This window comes from Gambusia affinis, linkage group LG22, assembly GCF_019740435.1.
Source record: "Gambusia affinis linkage group LG22, SWU_Gaff_1.0, whole genome shotgun sequence".
Lineage (NCBI taxonomy): Eukaryota > Metazoa > Chordata > Actinopteri > Cyprinodontiformes > Poeciliidae > Gambusia > Gambusia affinis.
This window is the reverse complement of record NC_057889.1, coordinates 16,334,598-16,361,426: the sequence shown is the minus strand read 5'-3', so window position 1 is coordinate 16,361,426 and position 26,829 is coordinate 16,334,598. Positions and strand designations below refer to the sequence as shown.

Below are 26,829 nucleotides of genomic sequence, written 5' to 3'. Positions count from 1 at the left end.
GAACATGAAGAACATGCTTCATGCAGCATTTGGCATCGTCAATGCACAAGTCTGTGTTTACCCACACACTCCGAGCCAATCATTCCTCTTCCCTGAGGCGATAGATGCCGAGGGTGTGCTGGCCATATTGGACCTGAATACTTTCTCCCTCCCTCACAAACTCACTCACTCCTACTCCTTCATCTCCGACTCCTTCTGCCAGGGTCCAAGCTCCAAAAATAGCCTAGCACTCTGCTAAGGGGCTAAAGGCGAAATCGCAGCATGCAAAAAGCTGGAGAAAAGGAAGGCCACATTATTTATGCTGCCAACCCTGCTGATATAATAATCTGGGGAAAAGAAAAAGTGATAAAGACACACAGAGAATAAAAGAAAAGAATGAAAGTGAGCTCTGTAGGGGAGAGGATACTTCTATAATTCGCATAACACTGAGCTATCAGCTGTAGCGACAAATTAAATTTCATTTAGTTTGTATGTCTCCTTGGAGAAAGGGTTCATTTATAGTGCCATATGTAAAAATAATAACAAATTGAGCAAAGGCCATGAAGCTGCAGTGATGGTTGATCAAGATTTCAGACATTTACACGTTTCCAACTTCATTTTTTTTTTTTATTAAAACAGATTTTAGTGTCTGCCAAAAAAGTAATCATAAGGCTAAAGCGACCTACATTTACAGTCGCTGTCTACAAAGTTGAATGACATGAAGAAAATGCATTAATTAAAACATATTCCATATTTGTAGTTGGCATTTTTAACTTACAGTAAAAGATTCAAATCTCTTTATTATCTATTAATTATCTCCAGTTTTCCTTTAGCCTTAGCCTGGAATAAATAATAAAAAAAAAAAACTATTTTAGCACCAAAAACTTAAGTTGGAAAAAAAAACAAAACAAACAACTTTGTCAATTACAAACTTTTTTCCAACATAAAGAAAAGAAACACAGCGAAGTTTCTTGCGTTGATTAATTCTGGCACAGTTGGCAGAGAAGTTTTCTGGCAACACAGTTCAGTGAAGTGTGGCGAGGAGCTGGCTCCGTCGCAAACGCCAGTCACAGTTTGGAATAGCGCACGCACGCAAATCACTATGCAACACTATGCTTGGATTCGAGTGTCATATGTGACAGCGTGGTGGGTTGGCGACATCTCACTCTCCTCCACTCTGAGCCGGGGCTCGGGTGTGGGGCGGGGTGCTGCTGTGCCGGTAAAGGGAGGCTCACAGCAGAGCCAAGCTCCGCTTTCACAGAATCACCTGGAACTTATTTGAGTCAAAGAAACGCGCCTTCGGTTGCCAGGGAAACATTTTAAGGATTTATCCATTACCCATTTGCATTTAAGATCATCAAATTATAATTGGAAGGCACTTTTAGTTTCACACACTGTGGCTTTCGTGTTTTCAAATGTTTGCCACCACAGAGAACCAGCTGTCCATGGTGAGAATTTGTACAGCCAGGATTTCCGCAGCATCCCGCTCGGCGCACGTATTATTCTTAAATGAGACACATTTGTGGTGAGCAGGAGGCAGAGGCCGGCAGAGCAAAGGAAGGAAATTAACAGCTCCGGGGCAAAGCCATTCTGGGCGAATTCATTACAGCACAAGTTAAGAAAAAAAAGGGAAGAAAAAAAAAAGCCTCGAATCTGGCTTCACTCGTTAATGTCAGGTCTGTAGTGCACAGCGGTGGGATGATGATTTTACAGAAGGATGAGAAGAATAAGGTCAACGTCTACATTTGGAGGACTGAGTCAGTTCAGCAGGTTTTTAATGCCAAACCTGTTTTTAAGTACAATAAAGTAGCAAACAGCTGTGATGAGAATATCTTGATCTCTTTTTGAGCCAAACACAAGATATATTTTTGCATTCACATACCCACTTGCAAAGGTATTCACACCTCTCTCACTTTTTAATTTGTGGAAACTGCAGAGTTCAGTGGATTTTACTGGGAATCTATCCAGTACACCAACACAAAATTAAGTTGTTTTTTTTTTTTAATTGTACATAAAAGAAAATGACACATTACTTGATACATATTTATATATTTTCAAATAAACATTTCAGAACTCTGGATTTAATCTCCTCTACTCTGATACCCCTAAATAAAATCCAGTGATATGTAGTGCCTTTTGAGGTCACAGTAAGGAAATAAAGTGAATCTGTTTGATTTAAGATCAGAATAAATTTAGCTGTTCTGTGTCTGGGGAGGAACTTGACCAGGTCATAGGTCACAGAAACTACAATAGTGGTGTGTCAGATGACAGTAGGTGCTGAGTTCAATTCATTTAATAGATTTTATTTGTAAAAACAGCTATAAAACAATTAATACATTTCTTCCTACCTCACTATTTTGCATTGCTTTGAGTTGGAAAAAAAAAAGTCCTCTTATGTTTATGTTTTGCCCCATGACAAAAAAAAAATGGGAAAAAGCTCATTGTTTGCCTACTTATGTTGCATCATGTAAAGATATGTACACTTGTGAAGAACATCTGAAGTGCTTGCAGGGCAGGATCCCTCATTAGCATCAGGTGTGAATGTAGCTGTGTTGGGCTGACAAGGGTGTAAGCACATGAGCAAGTAAAGCCCACATGCATACATGTGCTGCACACATGCATACTGATGTTGGAAAGCTCTGTAAACTCAAGTCAGTTGCACAGAAATGCCGTGTGTGTGTGTGTGACTCATTACCGGTGGGCTCGCCGTCTCTGTGTTGCTTGGCAGGGGGCTCGTCTGTATCCCAGGGCGTGAGCTGGTTGATGGGCGTCTGTCCCCACCTGACTCCCGGAGCCAGCAGCAGTCCTGGGGTCTGGTTGTCTCCAGGAGACAGTCCGGAGACCTGCAGCAGAGAGCGCCACAAACAACACCGCTGATTAGAGCCGAGCACCAACAGAGCGAAGAGACGCGGCGAAAGGAAAAACAAATTATCCAGCGCTCCTTTTTCATTCAGCCGCCCCAAAATTGTTTGGATCAACAAAATGTGTTTTTAATGGAATATGTTCCTTAAAATTGGGTGAAATTTGCAAATTGCAGCCAAGTGAAAACGGTTCTTCAAGGTCTGGAAGTGAGCAGTGATGACGGAGTGCGGTGTATAATTAGCAGTGAGTGAGCGATGATTACAGCCTATATATAATGGGGACAAGCAGGAAAAAAAAAGTCCTGCTCACCGCCTCAAGAGTATCCGCAGACAGTAATATTTCATTTTTATGTTAATAAATATTAACTTTCGACCGCGGACTACATTCAGGTTGCGATTCTTTAACACGTTATTAATTTTGATAAAAGAGAAATCAATCAGAGTCCAAGTCATTTTTTTGTTTCTTTTCATAGAAGTGTGAGGAAAGGAAATTGGAAAGCTTTCTCGCAAGAGGCTGCTAAAAGTTTCCTAAGCCTTCCTTTTCTCATATGTTTTTCTCCAGATGGGGAGTAAGAAATGTTATCAGGCCAGCGCAGGTTGATGAAAACACAGGGTCAATCACCAGCAGACCTCTGAGCAATATTCGTCTCTCCCTATCAGAAGTTGGGCCGCTTGGTCTAACAACTTGGCAGGCAGAGGGCAGAGCCAAGCCTTATTCCCCCCCTTCGCCCTGGCCAGCCTGAGTTAATAGAAAGGACCTGGTCACAAGTCCCCTCCTGCGTCCTCACGTCTGATGCCTCCATCCCTCAGTTCCATTACCCCTCCTGACCTCCCCCAACCCTCGACCCCACGTCTACTTCATCAGGCGCGCCATCCTGCATTCCAACAGCCGTGGCGACAAAGCTCCTGTCAGACTGACCGCGCCGGGGCAGGAATGCAGCCGAAACAGTTCGGTTTATAGCCAATTACTATGCAGCCTCATAAGGCGCCTTGTGGAAGAATTCATAACCTTTAACCTTTTCACATTTTGTCACAAACTTTAATGCAATTTGTTTGGAATTGATTGATTGTCCAATACGAAGTAGTAGGTGTTGATATGAAATGTTGCTTCTCTCCAAAATATCTAAAAAGTGAGGCATCTAAAAAGGTTGGACGTGGTAGGTTTTGTAACATGTTCTCGATAGGTACAGGTCTGGACCTTTACAGAACAATTCCGTAAACTTTAGTAAACTTTGATTGAAACGGTTACGGGTTCAGGGTTACTCTCTTGTAGGAAGGTGAACGTCTGTCTCAGTCGTGCAGCACACGCTTGTGTCAAATTACAAATGGGAGGACCTGTGGTTTTCTTTTGACTCTCTACTTGTTACTTTTACAAGAAGGTCAGACCTAAACAGAACTAATACATTTCCTGTCAACAGATCCTCCCAACTTTCCAAAGTTGTTATGAACATCTTTGTTGCTTCTTTGATTGGTGGTCTCTTTGCCCACCATGTCAGTTTAGTTGGACAACCATGTCTTGGTATTTTTGGAGTTGTGCCATACCTTATTAACTTAAAGATGATTGATGTTCAAAGTGAGATGTTCAAAGCTTTGGGTAATCCAGATTCGTCCATCTGTGTTTTGTCTTCTTGGCTACTAATGCTGATCTTGTCTGGTCTATTAGTTTTGGTGATTTCTTGGTCATTTTGTTTTAATACTTGTATTAAATCCTAACTCTGCTTTGAACTTCTCACAACTTCTTGCTTGACATTTCTGCTGTGCACCTTGGTTTTCATGATGGCCTTTGTTCCTGATGTACAACAAACTTTTTCATAAACACCCCATGTTTATGCAGAACTTGGACAAAGGTGGACTCTATTTACCAATTTGATCACTTCAAGAGAGGATGGGTTTTTCTGGAATTGATTTAGAGGAATCAGAGTAAATTGAGGTGAATTGAAAACAAACACCTATAAGAATGCTGTTTGAAAAAAAATTAATGGAAAACCAGATGTTTTCCCTTCCCCTCCACAATTACACACCGTGCGTTTGGTCTTCCCCATTAAGTTCGAGGTTTTAAATGTGACAAAATACAAAAAAAATATGAATAATTGAGCAAGACATCATGTGCTGGATCAATCCCGTTTCTGAAGACATTTCCCTCCCAGCTTTAAGTGAGATTTATCACAGGGGCCGTCAGCACTTAAATATATTACATGCTACAGATGCGGCGCGGCATCTGCTGTCTAATGAACAGACTCATAAAGGCAGACAAGCTCAATGAGTGTCACTTACTTGACGTATCTATAGTCAAAGTTATCTGACAGTTTGTAAGAGCTGGGGGCAAAAGAGGGAGGAAAAAAAAAAGCAGCTAAAGGAAACACGTCAAGACAAAGCAGAAAACAGAGTGATGGAGTGAGAGCATGACGCTGGGTTTAGGTGGAGACAGACTGTCAGGTCTTTTTGTTCAGCTCAACCTGTCAGCTAAAGACAAGAGAAAACTGAAATGGTTCACTCGGAGAATGCCCAAAGCGCACAATTGCACTTGACAGCCCTGGAGACACAGGGAGACCGATTTGGTGTGAAGAGCTGTGTTCTCTAGCCTGCTATTTGTTTTAATAAATGTTTTCACTCCTCTGCCTCCTTGGCGCCTTGCATGTTTCATTTCCAAGTGCGCTTTACTTTTATCTATATTCAGGCAACGTTTCATTAAAGCGCACTTGCTGTCCCAAACCTCGCATTTATACTCCCACATATTTTGTGAAAACAGTAGGGGATGAGGTGATGGGTAAGGTAGGGGGGAAAAAAGATCCATTCCATTGAAAAGCGGTCCATCTGTAAGTGATCTAGCGCATCATGTAAAGGAGAGAAAGGAAAGAAAAGGGGTTTTAGTCAGCGGCATCACACTGACAGCATATCAGCTTGGCTCAGGAACAATCCCGACTTAAAAATGATCAAGGTTAGATAGTGAAGCGCGTACGCCAACACATCCACAGGACACACAGGTGTGCGTGTACACACACCCACGCACACACGCCCACGCACGCAAACACAAGCCCCAAGTCGCCAGGAGATATCAGGAAAAGGTTTTTATTAAGATGGCAGGCTTGCTGTAGGTTCTGGGACAGTAGCTGCCATTTTCTCTCAATTTTAGTTCCTTTCCCTATTTGTAGTCCCCGTCCTCCCCGGCCAACCATTATCACCGGGCAGCAGATGGTTTCCTCTGACTTGACAAAGCCCACGCTGGAGGAGGAGGAGAAAGGGAGCCAGATAAATAATTTTTTTTGAGTTGAGCCAAGCCATTCTGTGTTAGTCGTCAGGTTGACTGGGGATGTTTTCGGGGGGTATATGCAGCCTCCCTGTCTATAGGCCACATATTGGAAGAACTATCAATGGGTCAAAAAAAATTAGCGAAAAAGAATGGCCTTTTTTATGGTGCAATTAAAAACCAAATTCACAGCGAATAAACTTTATATTCATTGTCCATTTTGTTCTTGATTAGAGATGGCCAGACTCTGGAATCGGTCAATTTCTCCTTCACAAGCTGGGATCAGCAATCAGCAGGTCCAACACAGACACAAAAACAAACCTGATTTTCTTTTTTTATAAAGTGGTAAACACAACAAAACCGAGAGCTTCTAATATTCTAAGAATTACACAAACACACAAAGCAGCAATTTGTACATCGATGCATTTTTCTTCAATTCAGTGAAAACAAACTAGGGTGATAGACCAGTTCAATATGCCGTAAATTGAAATGTAAGGCCTTAAATTACAAATAGCTTTGAATAAAATCCATATTTCTCGATTTCTTCAACATGCACTGTCAGATTATAATGAACACTTCCACAAGGCGAATTTATGTTTTTCCATCAACCTGGAAATGGGAGAAAAGCATTTGTTTGAACGCAAATAAAACATAAACCAGAAGTATGTCATAACTGAACAGATGGAAACTGGAAGGATAAGGATGTCCTTTTTTAAAGCGATCGCCTCGTATCACTCCCATAACCTGAGCACTGGTGGCTCTGTGGCTGCGCTGCCCATCGTTTGACCAGAGTGACTTTCTGTTTACTGCTCTTACACAAACCCCCTATGGTCATGGGTGTTTCACCCCCGTGTCCCCATTAGATAAAAGGTGAAGGTTGACTGCTCAGGAGCCATTTGTGACAAGGCGGTCAGTATTATCAGGGGGCTTGCAGATGATATTTCCAGAGAAAATTGCAACATGATCTAAACTTGAATGCTAACAAAAATAAGGCAACCCTAAAATAATTAGCAGTTTGTTTTAGAAAATGAGCTCAAAATGCTAAATCTTCTTGAAACAGCCGTGCCAAGATGTTCTCAGCCTGTAATATGGCACGCACAGAAATAAATATTCAATAATCCAAGAACAGATGTAAGTCATCCATAAATTTAAATGCTCCCACTCAGTAAAGACAATTACACTCGCATAAACCTTTATGTCAAGAACATATAAAAATATGGATGCAACTGAGCAGTTAATGTAGTCACAAAGACAACAGGAAGCTCAATCAGCAGGTAAACTAGACCAGACAGGAAATAAAAACTGTATATATATATATATATATTATTAAGCTTTCTGTGATAAGCCATGAGCGTTTTTATTGTTTCCTGTTTTTAATTCTTTTTTGCACAGAATCTGTGCAAATTTGAGCCTGTATTGAACCCTCTGAAATTGTTTTTCTTGTTTAGTTCCCCAGGATCGCAATCTTTCTTGCTATACTCCTCTTTACATCAACTCTAACCTTGACCTTGAATAAATCCCCACAGAATGATGCTGCCAGCACCATACTAGGGTACAAGTTGTTAAGGGTGAATGCCGTTGGTATCATTTGATAAAACCACCTTCTAGACAGATTTTGTTTGATTAAAAAAAGGAAGAAAAGAAAACAATGTGCTTTCTCTTCTTAACAGTCACTATTATGTTTTGCTGCATCACATAAAATCCCATTCAAATACATTCAAGTCCATGACAAAATGCAAATAAATAAATAAAAAAAGAACGACTAAGAATATTTTTCCAATAAGTTGCAACTACTGTTGTCAAGTTATTCTCGACATATTATTTGAACTTTTGGATGGATGATTCCATTCTTTTAACTAAATCAACCCGCAACTTCAAAACGCCCAGAGACGAGCCAGAAAAATGTCCTTTCTTCTCAATGCTATGCTTATTGTTCCCATGTCAGATTCTTGCATCCAAGAGAGCATGATGATATCAAGGCGAATCAGACCCGAATACGCCGTTTCCTCCTGTGATCAGGCAGCAGTGTAATTCTGCCCGGCATGTTGGCTTTCCTTTCGGACAAGGCAAACACTGACATCTGTCACGGTGCGCTGATGCACGGCGCCGCTGTAGTCCGCATTGTTGGTCGTAGAGCTTTTCTTTGCCACTGGCTACCATCTGCTGTGAGTATGTTTAGGAGGAGCTGTGTTGTGATCCAGGACTTTGGGCTTTGATTGCTTTCAGTTATCCACATCCAAATAAACAGAAAGCGTTTGCTCATGGCATTGTGTTTGTCTTTGTTCAAGCCAGCCTTCTCTTCCCTGATTTATTGAACCGGTTTAATCCTCAAAAAAACACAGAGCAGGACATCAAGTCTCCCAACGAAAACTACAACCATGGATATTCAGCATAAGCTTCACCTCTATGGTGTTTATGAGAGGAACATGCATGGCTGGGCTTGAACGTAAAGCACCTGTTTCATTTAGAAATGGCTTAGGTTTTTAATAAAATGTTGAATAATACTTTCCTGAACTTATTTATTTCTAAAAAAAAAAAAAAAAGGAAACCAGAGTGTGTGAGAGATGAAGTTGCCTATTGGACCCAGATGGGTGCTGGTCATTTCAGCAATTCTCAGTTTGGTACCTTTGCAGTTCGTGTCTTTTTCTTATGTGAGATATCTGCATTGGTATCCAGTGATTGATTTTTTTTTTTTTTTTGAAAGGTATGCTGAAAGTTTTTGTAAAAAAAATAAAATAAAATAAAATAAAATTGTAGTAACGAGTCTGAATTAGGGATCAAAACCAAGCGGAATAGGGCCTAGTATAACTTTTAGAAAATGAAATGAATTATAGGTAAGATGTGAGAATTTTACACAAAGCTTCAAAATTCAGGAAAATGTTATAATATGTACAATATCTACGGTAGAAAACAACGACTGTCGACAAGGATCCAGGCAGGTTTGTTTAACGAGCACAAAACAGAAGAAAGCAGGGCTTCATTTTTAGAACATGGATATTAAATTGAGGTCTAAATTGTCAATGCAACAAATTCACCCTGAGTTAACTTATTTTGCACAGCGAAACACCCTTACAGCACAAAAATCAAACTGTCTGTTTTAAAATTTCTGGACAAATCTGGGACAGCCTTACCCGAACTTCTGGATTGTGTTAAATTGAATCTCCTTGATTCTATTTCTTCTTTTAATATTCATGGTTTATTAGGTGGCAAAGTACCTCACAGCTACAGCTCGGAGATGCTAAGAGATAAAAAGCAAAAACAAACTAAATATGGGCGTGTTAATTTACTTTTTTGTCTTTCTCCTGGTGGGTTTAGCTATTTATTTCTCATGCAAAGCGAATAAATCCACAATATTCCCAGACATGTGGTGGTCCAGCACCAGGCTGCAATTATGGTTTAATTTAAATGCATCCAAAAAGTGAAACCTCGACAATCAGCCGTCTTTCTCCTGGGAGATGCATGGACACAAATTTAATCATAAAGAAATTTCAATTACAGCAGGCACTGCCATGCCTCACCATACTGGGCTGCGAGGGTAAAATAATATCGTACTGTTATTTCACACTACGAACAAAAACTAATAAAAAATAAATAAATAAATAAAAAACTGTACGTGTAAGCAAGGAAATGAAATTTAACTGTAACCGAATAGGTTTTTCTTGCCTTTGGCCAAGCATGGACTGATGCAGTGAATTTGGCTTGGTAAAATGTGGAAGGAGAGGGGAATAATGGCTTTTCCCAGAGAAAAGACATCGAAAGAATGGCATCGCTGGAAGGGGCGAAAGATTGAGAAACAGAGTGAAACAAACTCATCCATCACGACGCCTTGTATCATTGCATTTGACAGATTATTTCAAGCTTTTCTAAAATGCAAAGAAGGCAGAAGACAAAAATCGTTTTCTTTTTCTTCCCACACCTCCTCCATCCAGAAGCTCGAGCAGAGTGTGGTCCGAAAGTGACCAGGAGCATTAAGTAGGGCACAAAAGCGCACAACTCTTTCTTTCGGAGATTATTCACTTACTGTATAAAGGTATCTCCTCTCCATGACAGCGCGCTGACAACTAAATGTGAAGTGGATTTGTTCTGGAGTTCTGTCATAATGGAGGTGAATACCGGAGCCAAAGAGCGGGGTAGCTGTGTCCAATCTATTCGGTGAGAACATAGCACAGCATCTCGCTGGTAAACAAAGAGTCCACTGCGCCATGTTTGGCAGCCATCTTAAAACCGACTGGTGCAGCAATGTGCCGAAAATATCAGGGCGCCATACGACAAAGGTCTGCATTCGGTTGGAGCGCTGCATGAAACTGCACAGAAAAAAGAAAGGATTTAAGCCATCATGTTAGTAACTGTAAAAAGGAGGAGAATGGATGTTTTAAAATTTAAAGAAAAAGAATGAGAATGTAAATTAGTTTTCGTCTGGACGACCAAATAAAGAGGAATACTTTGGGGGAAAAAAAAAACAAAACAATTTTGAACCTTGCATTACTGCGATTGAAGTTTAAAAAGAGGAAAAATTCACTGAAGTTGTGCTATTGCAGATGCATAAAAACCTGTGGGAACTAGGCATGTATTGTTTACAGGTTTGACCAAGTTCCAGCTTTGAAACCAACAGTATACTGTTCTGACGGCTCAACATCATTTCAGTGATAAGCCCACGACAGTGCGGAAGTAAGCAGCTTTCACAAACTGTATAAAACATGTAGTAATGCAGTGGCAGTAGCCATTCCAGTGCAACAACCATCAGCTGGTTATAAAATGTCTCCAACACATTTTATTGCTTTCTAGTTTTTTGTTCTAAAAGCAAAGCAATTATTTTTTTAATAGATGTTTCTGTGTGCAAATAGAAACATCTATGACAGGTTGTATTCAATGTTATTCTTTGGGAATTTTATAATGGCCCACGGAGATTTTGAAATATTTTCCAAGGCATATAGAACGCTATGGTCAAGTTGGCTTATTTTTTGTGACACCTTCAAATTGACAATGCCTGGCTCCTGCTAGACGAAACAGAACAGTTTGCTGAAATGTCATATCCGCCGTCAGGCAATCCTTCTTATTATAAAACAGAAATGTCAGCCATTGCTGCTCAAACAGGATTGACAGTTTGAGCAGTCAGATTTCAAAATCAAAACAAAATACATTGTTTCAGGCACCGACATTTAACACAGACAAGGCTGATCCCAAGCAGCATAACATGCCAACACAAAGGAAACAAAGCAAATGCACTCTGGAGGATATATGCGCTACTGATGTGCCACAGAGAGGGGTACGGATGCAGACTCTATAATTTCATGCCCCAGGCCGAACGAGTGAAGGGGAACGGACTTCCCTTCCTCTGAAATTTAAGCTAAGACACTCCGACAGCTTCTGGCTCGACGCACACGTTCCAGAAAAGAGAAGCGTGATCGCAGAGGCGAGGCCGATAAGCTTCAGTGAAACAGCAGGGTTGGAAGGCCCGTCTAATATCCCATGAGTACTCGGAGGTTGCAGCGTTTGCCCTCCAAAACCTCCCTCAGCTTTTCTTATTTTTTTTTTTTTGTGTTTCCTTCTTCTCATACATTCAGATCAAATGGCTAACCCGTCAACATTCTGGGAGCATCTCTTATCCGGGGGATGAGCAGCACAGTGAGGTTTCTTACGGAGGGTGACCAGCGGCTGGACATGCGAGCGATGGGGGACTTCCTTGTGTCACTGTAACACTTCCCAGAGGAGACTGGCACAGGACAGTCAGAGACGCAGGTCTCCAGCAGGCCATGACCCAGCCTGATGTGTGGCGAGTGTTTGGGGAGCAAAATATCCACGGCCTGTCACTGTGGCGCCATCAGAGACCCACAGACAACCGTGTAGCTCCGATCACTGGAGAAAAGTGAGGCAAAATAAAAATGGAGTATGACCTTCATTTGCACCAATAATAAACGAAATTCATTTCAGCATGGCAGTAAATGGGCAATATATTGTTTTGGGGTTTTTTAAATATTATGGAAGGAAGCTTTTTGATTATTGAAAGCAAAATATTCAAGAACAAATAGATTTACTGACGAAAGACTTAAAATGGCGAAAGACTCAAAAACAAATCAGAATCTTTCTTCCTATTGTATTTCAAAGCAGCTGAGTAATTTTACTACAGAGAGTTTTTGGAGATACACTTCTAAAATGGAAAAGAGCAACAGCGTATGGTTGATAAGAGGGAGACTCCCCACTGTCATGAACTGAAAACTGTTTTCTTGGCAAAAAACCCCCCCAAATAAATAAAAAGGACATTCTAGTTTGGAGTCTGTCAAACAGGATGTATTGGGGCTTATTGAGGACACAGAAAAGGATGGAGTAAGCACTCTCATCCTCAGCCCTGGAAAAGTAGGATTTGTGAAAGTGAATGGGTAACGTAGAGGGATTTCTTTTCATCTACCAAAAACACTCCAAGTTCAAAATATTATTTTTTTTTGTCTGTGTGTGTGCCAGGATTAGGAAACAACTTGAATTGTTGCTGCAAGAGACGGAACAACCCAAAGCTGATGGAGTCGGACACAAAACAGTTCAAGCTACAACAGATAACTTGAGTGGACGAGGCAGTCAATCCATACAGGCAATCATGGCTTTTGGTTATGGGGAAGTATAAGCTACATTGCTATCCCTGCTTTCTTCTTATAGGCAACCTTTGCGTTACTCATTGACAGACTGAGCTCTCAATTGCCTGTACAGTAAGGTTTCAAACTAGAGGAACAATTTGAATTTCATGTATAAAAACAGCTTCAGGAACTAAACCGTCATGTTGTCTGTGTGAAAGAATTATGTCGCAGGCTTGTTCATATCAGGGCTAAAGCTTTGCAAAGAACAACGCAGTGCTTCAGTACCACCTGAGCAGAAGAAAGCTCTGTGTCTGTTGCTGTCGGGACAAATAAGGCAGTTTGCTGGGTGAAGCTATAGAAAGCAAAGTGCATTTGCAAGGACCTTATGGTCTTAAATAAAATGCAACAGCTAAAGATCAGCCTTCACCGTCTGTACAAGTTAGCAATGCTGTTTGTTTGAATTACGAAAGCTATAGACTTTTTTTCCTCCACTTCCACGTCTCCATATTCTGCTAGATTGGCTGTAACCCTCCACACCCCAAGCACTTCTTCTTTGCTTATTCATCTATCACAGTAACCATTGAAAGATGCGATAGGGAAGCAGAGCATGCTGCTCTGGAGAGATCTTTACTTCACAGCATGCAAAGGTTTAATTGATCTAGAACGCAGGTTTATAACCCATATGTCTTCGCAGAATGTCTTTATTGGACGTCTGGTTTTCCAGTTGATAAATCAACAACTGAAAGTGTAAACATAACATGGTTTGATACAACGGGACATATTGATTTTTGTTGGATGCTGAGAATTCTGGTGGGAAACATCTCGTCAGTAAAAACTACAAAAACTGACAAAAGTCCACTACCTTTTCTAGTGTGGTTACATTGTAAAAGCCTAATTACATTTTGTATAGGATTTTGCAAAATCCTATACTAAAAGGTATGACATATTAATGTACGTGAAATAAAATTGGAACATAATGTATAATGCATGTTAGAGAAAATAGCTATAAAGCATAGTAAAAGGGCTGTATTATGGATGAACAGACATTTTTTTCAGACCATCTACTATATGGGGAGCATGTATATATTCAGAGACACATCCCTGTCACCCTGTATGAGGCCCACTGAAAATATATTCAGTGAGCAGATTCATATTTGCAATGGGGTAACAAAAAATTACACTCTCTGCTCAGAGAAGAAGAAATCCAGCTTCCTTATTCGAAAGTCTTTCCAACTTTAACTAACTGTACCTGAGAAACAGAAAGTCAAGTTTTTTTTTTTGCCTACGTTTTGCTTAAAACAGAATGACATCATTACCGACAACTAATGATAGAACCGCAGACAACATGAGGGAGCTGTGTTTAAAAGAACGGTTCAGACTGCAGAGAGAGGATTCCTGATCCTTTTGTTGATGTAGGGAGTGATTAATTTAAATTATATTAGCTGAACCACAAAATGAACTCACAAATTAAAGCTTGTAAACACTGGCCCCTTTATAAAGCGATTATTATTATACTGGCATTGTTTGGGTTGCAATTGGTCATCAGTGGAAGGACATGTTGGACCTCCACAGTCAGAGACGCAGGGAAACAAGACGGGCATATTAACACTTTTTTGTGTCCATTATAAAGCTTTTCACCAGGATTTAGCAGTCACTGTGCTTTACAAAAGTATTTATACCCCTTAAACCTTTTCAAATTTTTGTCCCTACCACACAGTGTAAATGACAGATTTTGTGATTACCTAAATGAAATAAGTGTATAATTGTGAAGTAGAAGAAAGCTCAAATTTGGCCTTCATTTATATATACGTATACATATATATATATATACGTATACATATATATATGCATATATATATATATATATGTATATATATATATATATATATATATAGTGGCCTCTAGTTCCATTCCCCATTAGTCATGTATATATATATATATATAGTGGCCTCTAGTTCCATTCCCCATTAGTCATGAATTTTCTTTAGCATCGAGGAGACAAAATTTTTATCCCCTTCTTTCAAAAACAGGCTCAAGCTCAGTCAGGTGGATGTAGAGAATATGGATTTTAGTTTTTGCTGCACATTTTCAATTAGATTTAGACTGTCGCTGTGCCAATGATTGTTGGTTCAAGTTAAACTATCGTTATTAGGTAAGGATTTTACTCGTCAAAGGTTCTACAATTTCAACAAAAATTTAATACTTTTGTCTACAAAACTAAGGAAACTTATATATATTGTAACAAACATTTATCTCTTCTTTGCTTAGAATTTACACTGAACTCTAAGAGAGTTATAACAAGGCTACAACACTAAGAGCATAATGACCAATCTGTCAGCTCTGCTTGGATGATCTGGGATGAGGTAACTATGTCACTTAGCAAATGAGTAGCTATCACCTTTCATTAAGCTTTCCAAAAATAGCTGAATTGAATGAGGCAGAGCAGAATCTGCAGTACTGCTGTCACAAGGCGCCTCTCCTAACATCAAGAATTACCAAACGATCTAAACCTAAAAAAATGTGTCCCCCCGCCCCAACCTTTTTAAATGCTAAAACACAGTGAGAAAAATTAAACACATGACATTGTGTGACAAGACTTCACAAGAAAATAAAGCTATTCTAAATGCTGATTTAATTTTTGGTACGTCACATGACTCACCAACACGGATGGGGGCCTGAGAACGTCGGCTAAAAAGTAGGGCTCCAGCGGCTATTCAAGTAACCTGTGTTGATGTTTCAGCCTTTGAGGATTTAGTCTTGGAACTCCAGGGTTTGAGAGAGGACTGAAAGACTGGTTTTATCCCACAAGATGAAGTGGTCAGTGCAGCTTTGGACTCCGACAAGCACAGGAGGGAGTCCACACAGAGCCCTGCTTGGGGTAAGACGTACACCGGAGAGCCATGCTGGGATCATTAGAGACCCAAGTCTCCTAAAGAAAACTGAGAAATAGCCATGAACTGTGCAGCGGCAGGTGGATAAACAGACCTTCGCTTGAATTATGGGAGGATTCCTCTCCCGCCCCACCACCACCCCAAGCAAAAGACTTTTCTGTTTGGAGACGCCTTTCAAGTGTCTGTGAATGAGCTTCTGTTGATTTGGCCCGTTGTTGGTTATTTCAAATGCTAATGCATGTCTATACAGATGGCAAAAGTAATTTCAGGGTCCATCTCCCATGTTCCTATAAAAAAAGACTCCAATTAACAAGTAAAATTACACTGTTTTGGAAACTCGGTTGATGTCTCCATGCTAGTCTTCCTCATGAGCAAAATCTACTTTTTATGAACATTTTTATATTAGGAACCAGCTTTACACGTTTGTGTAAAGTGTACAGAAATGTTATTCAGTAACGTTTTTGGAATGTTTTCGCTGACCTGCAATTTTGACTAATCTGGGATAAAAATAAATTTAAGTTTAATATGTCCCAGAAAACTGGTTTAATTATAGTAACACCTATATTAGTAAAGCCCTTGAACTAAAGGAGAAACCACTTAAGCCATTAGAGCATATGCTATAAGAGGAGCTACAATCAATACAGTTGGGTTGTCATTACTTAAGTTATTTAGTTTATTTTCCTGAACACGTGGCAACAATGTTGTTTAATGTCTAATTCATACGTCTTTCCACAAGTGAAGTAAATAAAAATGCTCATTTCATTTGTTACACGATCCAAATGTGACACCAAATACATAAACAAGGGGAAAAAACTTTTCAGGCCAGTCAGGCGTCTTTGCTTGGACGCCGATAGACAGCATTAATATTTATGAGCTTGATAATAAATCACTCTCATAGATGAGTCATGTTATTTAAAACTGTTCCTGGAGCCAAAAATAAAGATGGAATACCGCACAGAGGTGGAGCTTACCTGGAGATGCCTCTCCTTTCTCCATCTCGCGTATCTCGGCTGACATTACAGATCAATAGTGCGCACAAAGGAATACTATTAGTGGTAAAAATTTTTGCATATCACAGCCGTGGCTGCGTTTCCTCCTGGCTTCAGTTCAGTTCAAAATCTAGTATGTCAAATAATATTTAGAATGGTATTTTACTGACATTGACCAGCTTTTTTGATGGGACAGATCATCTCAATCTAGGTTTTTTTTTGGTGTGTTTTCATAAATTTAATACATTTTTATAAACGGCAACATTTTTAAAGTGAAAGGGTCTTTCACCTTTAGAAACCAAAGAGACATTTTTGTGCAAATGTTACATAATGTTTTGCGAAAAAACAAAGAAATGCTTCTTAAACATTAGCTATAGAAAACTTATGGTAATATTTTTAGACACTATTTTATTTCTTTTCTTATATTTTAAGACAAAGAAAAACATAAAACATTTACAAAAGGAAGAGTGTTACATTTTATTCTGAGATGTTGACGTTTGTGGAAAATGATGTAAATAAGAAAAGCACTTAGTTTCCAACATAATGTTGCAAAAAAAAAAATACTGTCATTTTGTTGTGGAAATTTAAATCAGGATTTTAAAAATTTGATAAAATCTACATTTATTACACCTATAGTTCAGCACTTTTTTTAGACAGGCTGCAGAGCCCTGTTCTAGTGCTGAGGGGGATCACACTGCCATTTACTGGACATGCAAGTAACAAACTCATTCTGTGGATCAAATCTGTCTCCCCTGCTCCTCTAAAGTTGTGCCACCCTGGGCAGAAAGCCACATTGTCCATATCAAACGTCACCACTGAAGGGGCCTGCATCCCCTCTACTTTATTTCCACTTCTCAACTCTTCCACACATGTCGACAGGCGCTTGTCATCTTAAATAGCGTACACGTTTGAGCTTTTAAGTCCCTTGTAGGATGGAAAGGCAGTTTTGGTTGTAGGAAGGGGTTTGGGATGGGGACCAGGAGAGAGCATCTTTAATCCAAAGCTTATTGAGCTGTCAGGTTTCACTCCCTATCAGAGAGCATTGGTTTTCTGTCACATATTCGACTGTGTGTGCTTGTAAATTTGCCTTTGACAGAAGCGTTTCAAATAATGGGCCTGCTTTTGGTGGTTATGACCACATCAGGAAGCCCGTACAGCTATTGATTTGTGTTGACGCCAAGCAGAGTCCTTTATTTAAATTGATCCATGGCTGTGTAGCCAAGTGCTGGTTTCACACACTGATGTTTAATGAAAACTATCAGGCCGTATTATTGAGTGCAACACAGCAGAGTCATCACAATCTGATCTTGGGGAAGCGCAGCAACGGCTAATAATGCTAATGTTTGTGAATCAGGAGATTCAACATTTTGTTTTGGTTGTGTATTTTACATGAATTTTAAAGAAATTACTGCTAAAAATTATAATTCTTCACATTAGCGACATTTCAGTGACCTTTCCAGCACTCGATTGAGTTGTCAACGGCTTTACAACTTGAAAGGAATGTTAAAAAATCAGCATATATTTTAAATGACTGATTGAATGGATCTATTAAACTTTTCTTTGGCCTTTACTGAAAAAAGTTATTTTTTTATCATGAGTAGCTTTCTGAAAAAAAGGAAAACAGCATCAAAATCTCTCATTTCCAAACCGTTAAGCCGAAGAAACTCAACATGCAAACTGAACAAAAGAGAAACCTCCAAATTAATATCAAAATTAATCTCAAACAGAGGAAGAAGACGACAAATGGGTTGTGTTTTCCGCTGGGTCTGGGTCTCATAATGGAGATATACAATGTGCATTAAGAGGACGTTGCTTGTGAGAGCAGTCACAATCTCTTGGCCATGCCTGGACATTAGTGAGAGTCATTAGGCTCATTTAAATGAGGTTGTTAAGCCGATGAAATGAGGCCATATATTTGAGTGCAGAAACAAAAAAAAGTCTCCCATTTCTCATTATTGCACAACCTCCTCAAAGTCGAAAACACAATAACTTGCTGAAAGGAGCGGCCCAGAGGAGACATTTACAAAGGGTAAAACTCAGCAGAACCAGAATGTTCAAAAATATTTGGAAATGTTATAACAAAGACAGTTCTTTGTTCTGGATCCCATCGATAACGCTACTCGGAAAGATTACAAACTATAAACAAAATTGAACTACAAAAATAAACAGGTAATCTTCAACTTCTACTGAAACATTTAGTATTTTATGAGCCCAAATTGTCCTGCTGAGATGCAATTTATCTGTCCCTATGAGGTTCATTTGATGTTCGGCTATTACTGCAAGATGAGCAGGAACACGTAAAAGCCAAATATTTAGTCTTTTTAACTCTGCTCAATAACTTTGGAGAGTCTATCACCATCTATAAAAATGCCACTGCATAAGCAGTAGCATCACTTACACTAATATGAACAATAGTTGCGTCTAGAGCCATCCCAAAATGATTCATATAAAACTCAAATAGTCTCAGGAGTGACTCTTGTGGAACACCAATCTCAATTTTTAGCAGATTAGCAGCTATCTTAAAAGGCACTGATTTCTCCCAGTTAGTTTGAAAACCAACTCAAGAGTCTCCAAAGTCTACAGTACATGTTGCAGAGTTTCGAAGAGGCCCTGAGTTACACAATCAAATGTTTTACATAATTTTTACATAATTCTAAAAAAAGCTCAGTATACAACGATATAGTAATTGTGTAACAAATGCAATGGCAGTTTTTGTTCTCCAGTCTTGTCTTAATCCTCACTGTGCATTGCTTAACATATTCTCAAATAAATGATTAATATTTTAATCTATAAGAGATTCAAATATTCTTGCTGGTATGAATAATTTATCTAAAACTGTCAGCCTCTTAACCATTAAAACCATTGCAGGCTTTCAGGAACTAGCCAATTACAAAGAGTTAAAAACGGACAGAATGTTAGTTTTCTTCCAGTTCAGACTTTAAAAAAAGTTATCTTTATGTACCTGAATGAGTCAGAGGATAGAAGGTAAAACAGTTTACAGAGCAGTATGAGCTACAGAACGTACTGCTCTTACATACTTGAATTGTGCACACAAATGGGGAAGTGTGATGTAAAATATAATTAAAGAAAACGACGGTACAAAGGAAGAAAGCCTCAACTGCTTCAACATCCTCACGAATGTCATCTTCAGTAGGTTGGAGAAAAATGCTGCTTAAACACAGATCTCAGTTTTCTGCCGCGTTTAAAAGGTTCCTTTTGTTGGTGAAGTCTAGAATTAAGATTATCCATCCATCCATTTTCTTACACCCTTCTTCCCTAATGGGGTCGGGAGGGTTGCTGGTGCCTATCTCCAGCTGCGTTCCGGGCGAGAGGCGGGGTTCACCCTGGACAGGTCGCCAGTCTGTCACAGGAATTAAGATTATGTTACGCCTTTTTTAATTAAAAAAGAACTCCTTTCGATATTCTACTTTTCATGTAGAGTCGGACAGAGATGGATGTCCAATATTAATGGTTTCTCTTCTATTTTGTCGGCTTTTCCTCTCGCAGGATTTCTTCATTTTTCTGCCTGGGTACAGCTCTGCTGAAAATCTGGCATATGGTAAATAGCCCTTAAATTAGGTCCCTGGCCTTCCAGCTTGGTTATCTGTGATGATCGGAACACTGTGTGCTGCTTGAAAAGTCCCATTTTCCCTCTGGCACACCATTTAACATGTCTCATTTACCAGGAAAATATGCAGGTCACACACCAGGAGATTTGTGGTCACATCCTCACCGCGCTCAGAACAAATTTAAAAGATTTGAATTCGAACAACTATTAAATTTCTTCTCCTCCTTGTGTTTCCACCTGATAAATATTAATGTTTTCTTTTTCTTTGACCACAATAGGGTTTTAGCAGGTGCCTTCAGTAGAAAGTGTGTGTGTGTGTGTGTGGGGATGGCCTCTCTAAGGGGTGATGATGGCTGAGTCCAGATCTTTGAGAGGCACCTTAATATACCTACAGAAGAATCAACCTCCGGTCACAAAAGGAGCAAATATTCAGTTCAGCTCCAAAAAAATATCCGAAAACTAAGTTACACGTTCTCATGGAGACTAAGGCAATATATCATAACATACTTTTCTCAGGGACATATGATAAGCAGAATATAATTAAAGTATGTCATTTCAAAAAAGAATAATACATTTTTAGGGGGGGGGATTTTATAGGCAGTCAAAAAACAAAAAAAAGTTCTCCAGTGGGAAAAAAATAAAAAATAAACATTACAACTTTTGAAATCTATTTTTATCAGGTTCAATCTTTTCATTTATTTTCAACTCGTTATGCTGGCAAGGCTTTCATTAAAATGTCTGCCATTCATTATTAAACACTTTCTTTGCCTGCACTTTTTTTTTTTTTTCCAAGTGGGCTTGCAGATCTGAATGTTGATTACGGTAAATAGAGTTCTTATCGTTTAATCCTTCCCATCACGTTACATTAGAATAATAAAACAATGTTTGTAAAATATAAGGACGGATGAGGGAATGTAGCTCTGAAGAGCAATATCTTCACATTGGCATTGTTTTTAATCCTGAGAGTTTTAATTTTCTTAGTTGATTACAGCATTTATCCTTTGTCCTGCAAATTAGCACTTCAGATGACTCAAATATGTTGGTATCTCCACTTAGTTTCAATCACTCTTCTGTGTATCTAAATTAGAAAAATATGTTAGAATGTGAAGCTTTAGCTTTTTGCCTCAAAGTGTAGAGTAAAGGAAGCACTCTGTAATAACGGTGTCCAAATCAGAGGAATGTTATAAACTGTTACCAACAGCTTTACATCACTTGTCTTTAAGCATGCATGAACATTAATGACATCCCATTTTTAATACAAAGTTTTTAGTTTGATGTTACCCCAATATTTCCAGTTTCAAGTCTTCTGGAACAAGTTTAGTGTTGTTAACTAAAACTAACAAAATAACAAAAAAAAAAAACAGTAATAAATGGGTGAAAACTAACAATCTAATGTCCTTTGTTTTCATGTTTATGGCAACGACAAAAGTCAATTGGTCGTCAACAATAATTGAACAGATATTTTGAAAATGGTATACACTGAGATTTTATTACCCAAACAATGTATACATAATCACCGTACTTTAACCTTTCTGAATTCTGCACCTAAAAATGAAAGAATGACAACTCTGAAATTAATACAACGGCTAAAATAAACTAAACTAACACTAAACAATATTTACCTAAAAGGAAACTGGCAAATATTCCAAGAACTAATTAGAACAACAAAATAAAACTATAATCAAAAGCCCAATCACTTTTATATTTTATTTAACTTAATATTGCATAAAATAAAAGTTGGAATCAAGATAAATCAAACTGGAATATTTCGGTATATATATATATATATATATATATATATATATATATATATATATATATATATATACGCACACCGAATACTCATTGCCAACATTATCTCACACCCACACTTAGTTGTGACTGTGATTCATTAAAGGAAAATGCAGATATTGGAATTTCAATCACACATATAACCATAATAGTTCAATGTGTTTCTGTGTTGATAGGCAAATTAGCCATGCGCTTCAGTACATGTTGACTATGTGACATTAAACCAACATATTAGTTGCTCGGTTGTTGTCAATAACTCTGGGTTCAGTGAAGAAAAAATGTGTGAATTTGGACCTTGATCTAATATTCACAAGGATGAATCAAATGTTTCTGAAGTGAGGAGATAATAGGCAGAGACAAGGCAACAGTTCAAGTGAGGGCATTGTCTGTAATATTTCAAATCAAAAACATAATACAATAAGTAAGGTGTTAAGTGTCAATGGGGGGGGGGGGGGGAAAGAACTGATGAGAAACTGAAGAGTTGAGAAACTTCGTATCAGTCCAACTATGTATGCACTTTGATATTTTTTAACCACATTATTCTGAAGTAGACACTTCTGTACAACTAACATCCAGTCAGGCAAAATTACTTTTGGTTATTACTTGTTTTTGGATGACAGAAAACTATTTGATGTCTCCCTTAATTGAGCTCTCTAAATTACTTCAAGGAGTAAGTGTGTGTATGCACAGTTGTTTGTCTTAAATGTCTGTTAGCCTGTGATGGAACAGCCAAGGTTGTACCTCCCTCTGTCAAAATGGCTCAGTTCCCTAATGGGCCCTAGAAGAATAAAAGGATACAGACACGGTATGGAAGGATTGCATAATGCTCTACACAATCATGATGAAGACTGCTGACTTGGCAGTAACCTAGGTAGGAACAAGAGGATAAACCACAAAAGATTATTTCAAAACAAGGTGACTGTTAATAGAGAGCAGCAGCCAAGAGCAATTACTGGAAAGTTAAGTGGAAGGTAAAAGCTGGAAAGAATAAGATCCAAGCACAATTTTCCAAGCCTTTAGAGGATTAAAAATGTTCAAGTTCAAGAGTTTAAGGGAGATTCACAAGGAATAGACTGTGGCTAGAGACAGTGCTGCTCTCTGTCGATGTGTTAGCATCTTATCTGGGCTAAGAAGAAAAATCCAGCAGTGACGCTCGGTGGTCTGACATTCTCACTGTAGATTTAGCATTTCAAGATATTACCATCTATAACACAGGTGTCAAACTCCAGTCCTCAAGGGCCGCTGTCCTACAGGTTTTAGATGTACAAAATACTGAAATGAAATGGCTTATTTACCTCCTTCATATGTAGATCAGTTCTCCAGAGCCTTGCTAATGACCTAATTATTCCATTCAGGTGTGGTGCAGAAGAGGCACATCTAAAAGTTGCAGTACAGTGACCCTCCTGGACTGGAGTTTGACAGACATTGTCTAGTAGATTCTAACTAAATTGAGGTCCAGCGTGAGGTTTCCATAGATGGAGGTGCTGGAGAGAGTCTCGTCATCTGCTGGTGTTGGTCCATTGTGTCAGCACAGCTGTCCACCAGGAAATATTAAAGTGTTTTAAGCCTTCCCATGCTAACATGTTTTACAGGTGCGGATTTCATTTTCCAGCAGGATTTGGCCTTTGCCACTCCATCAGAGGACAGTCACCTGCATTAATGAGCATAGCACTGCAGAGCTTGAATGGCTTTCAAACTCTTACTAGAATAAATTCACTTTTCAGTTTTTCGACGTTCTGTTTCATTGAGATGCACTCGCTTCTTTTTGTTCTGTTTTGTAACCGGGAGGCAGAGCTGAAATAAAACAAACGATTTGCGCCCAATTCCTTCCGAAATGCAGTTCTCCAAGTGCGGGAGAGGATAATACAATTAATTTGTCCAAGTACAACACATGCAAAGTGACTGAAACCCAAGGACTCCTCAGCTTTAAATTTGACCGCTTTGTGTGTGAATCAAGATATAATTTCAATGGTTGCCCTTCAAGCTGGTCGGCTCTGTGATTTGCAGGAGGTTAATGCTGTTTAACAGGAAAATTCTAATCCTCGGAAATCCTATATGGTTCAAGGCATTCACTTCGGCCCGCCGTACCCTTATTATCTTTCTGTGCGTGCGAGAGCAGTGGAGAATAATGTTTTACTCCTATAGTAACATTTTACCGAGGCAATCTGGTACAAGAATACTGCAATCAAATGGGGAATTTTGGAGAGCCAGTGACCTTGCTGATCCAAGTCATTTCATTTTTTTCCCTTCATGTCAGGGCTCTATTGTGCAGCCGTCTTGCACAGACTGCAGCCATTTGTAATTTATTCAGATCTACTTGTTCATCTGTTATTTTGTCAAGGTAATCATTGTGTTGAAGAAGACAAACACACCTACGGCTTTTGTCTTTTAAAGCGATAACAGGCGCAAACCCACACATTCCGACTCCGTGCAAAACGCAAAAAAGAAAGTATTAGAGATCACCGGAGGAAGATTCCTCACATTTTTTCTGCTTTTATATTAATTCATTAGACCGGATGGAAAAAGAGCCCTGCTTGGTATTTTATGTGCAACAAGTGAGTAATAAAAAAGCTCTCACAACAAGCCAACTATAAGTTATGGTCTTAAAAAAAAAAAAAAAAAAAAAAAGAGGACATGGTGCATGAGCTGCATACTGTACACTATATTTTTACGGTGTCAGGCTCATGTTTTAAGAGTATTTATTGCACCCTCTCATGCACAGCACTTCCCATAATGACTCATGATGAAATGGCTCCAATTTCAATCTGACCTTGAGAGCGTTCTCCACATGTGCTGTTCTGACATTCTGCGAGTCATCAGGAGACACTTGAGATGCTGCGGGACTGCGCAAACGCCATTTCGAAATCAGCTTGTTAATTGAGATGACAGCTGAAGGATTTCCAACATAACCAAAACAAAGCTGCCGTTTGGGACACAGGAGCATTTTTATGGTTTTTATTTTTGGTGGAAATATGACAGACTGGACTGACATTTAGAATGTGAATCTCAGTAGTAGCACCAGTAATGATTATGGAATGTTATTGTGCATTAGGGGTGGGGACTTCTCGCGTTCCAATTCCGATTTGCGCCGAAATGTATCACCAAACTATTTTGTTTTTCTCTGAAAATAATAGCTGATAAAGAAGAGCTTTTCTGTGTAGCCAACATAAAACACCACAAAACTGAAGCATCAAACTAGGAATCAAGCCATGGAAGAAGCACTGTGATGGAGCACCAATGATGTGGAGTAATTATTAGAATCAATTAAGCTGTTATTGAATCGGCAGCGGTTTATGGTGAAATTATATAACATTAATTTTGTACGCAGTAGATAGGATAGCTGGTCATTACATCAGAACAGGTACTCCCCAGTTACCGGTATGAAGGTATCAACAATATTTCAAAACTACTCGCATCTCACAATGCACTACTCCTGAGATTTTGCCTCTTAGAAAGTGCCAGAAAGTCACATGTCTGCTTCAGCTCAACAACACATAGAGTAACACTCTACACCGCTGATTGGAAAAAAAAAAAAAAAGGACTTCAAACTTTTTGCTTGCTTTAAACTTTTTCTGCCACCAAAATGGGCGGAAACGAAAAGTTTAAATTAAGCATCTGAGCAAACCTCTTATGTTTGGAGCATAAGAGGTTCCATCTTTATCAACACATCTTCATGTCCCAGACAACAGAAGAGGACAACGTCTCTAACAATATCTATGCTGATGACAAACAACTTTATATTACTGTCATCCAGTTCAGTCACCGACTCAGTGTGTTCAAATTATCCATGAATGGACAAGTCAGAAATTTTTGTATGCACAAAAGGCAAAAAGTCATTGGTTCTGATATCCAAAATAGGATAGAAATTAGTATGTTGACTCAGTGAGGCAAAAGAAAATGACATTTCCTCAGTCCTTATATTTAACCAGTCTTTAAAATCTGACACTACAACAGTTTACTACTTAACACCTTTGGCAGATCAATCAGGGCATAGAAAAACATGTACATGCTTGAATTGTCAGTGGGTTAGATTACGTCAATGATTCCTTTAAAAAAAGAATTAGATGCATGAATTATTGCATGTACTCATAAGGCTATACAGGTATTTCTCCATCTCAGTTCTTCTAACTTAACCAGCAATTGAGCATTTATAAACTACCACACTGTTAGGTGGATGGTTACTCTTTATTTTCACCTGATTGAGTTTATCTACACTGTATAGCGCCAATTCACAACATGTAGTCTTAAGACAAAAGAAGTCAATTCAATCCAATATTACTTCAAGGCAAGTATATACTTTCCAAATTGATCCTAGTTACCAAGCAACACAGTCAGATTAGTTGAAATGTTTTCTATCAAAGAAAACCCAGCAGATTGCGTCGAGTTCCTGACTTTAGTCGATGTTGTATGTAAATCAAGATGAATGTTATGCCCACAATTATAGTTAACACATATTGTCTCATTTATAAGCAGCTATCCTATTTTTGTGCATATCCTCCAAAACTGTGGTATTTCTTCCTAAGGAGAGTCTCAAACGGTTCCTACTACAGAAATGAGAAATCCTAGCACCAGAGAACATGATTTTATATTGTACAAGAACATATGTAGGCAGAACGTTCCCTCTTGTCAGCGGTGCTATGAAGCACAATCTAAATAAACATTTACTGCTGGAAACATAAAACAACTAAACCTTTTACAAACCTAAAACTGCCAAACAAACAGTTAGGTAATCCCCAAGGTAAATTAAATTTAGTAATCATAATCTAATTGCTTTCAATTACTTTTGAATTGCTTTGTCTCTCGACTCGGTAAAATATTATGTTGAACAGACGATTTATTCCATTCCAATTTGTAGACTAATTCGAATAAGGATATTATCCTCCCCTTCAAACATTATCAGCTGTTATTTCCCTGAAGAATCTAATCTGATTAGGGTT

The 26,829-nt window shown here is 38.8% G+C and overlaps 1 protein-coding gene across 3 annotated transcripts in view; it reads right to left on the bottom strand.

The window, feature by feature from the left end:
* Nucleotides 1-26,829, bottom strand: part of LOC122825231 (kelch-like protein 29) — a 274,118-nt gene that overhangs the window by 137,826 nt on the left and 109,463 nt on the right. For all 3 annotated transcript variants that reach the window (XM_044106467.1, XM_044106470.1, XM_044106469.1), the window contains one exon: nucleotides 2,675-2,822. In XM_044106467.1, coding sequence (XP_043962402.1) covers nucleotides 2,675-2,822 — 148 coding nt within the window. The remainder of the gene's footprint in view (nucleotides 1-2,674; nucleotides 2,823-26,829) is intronic.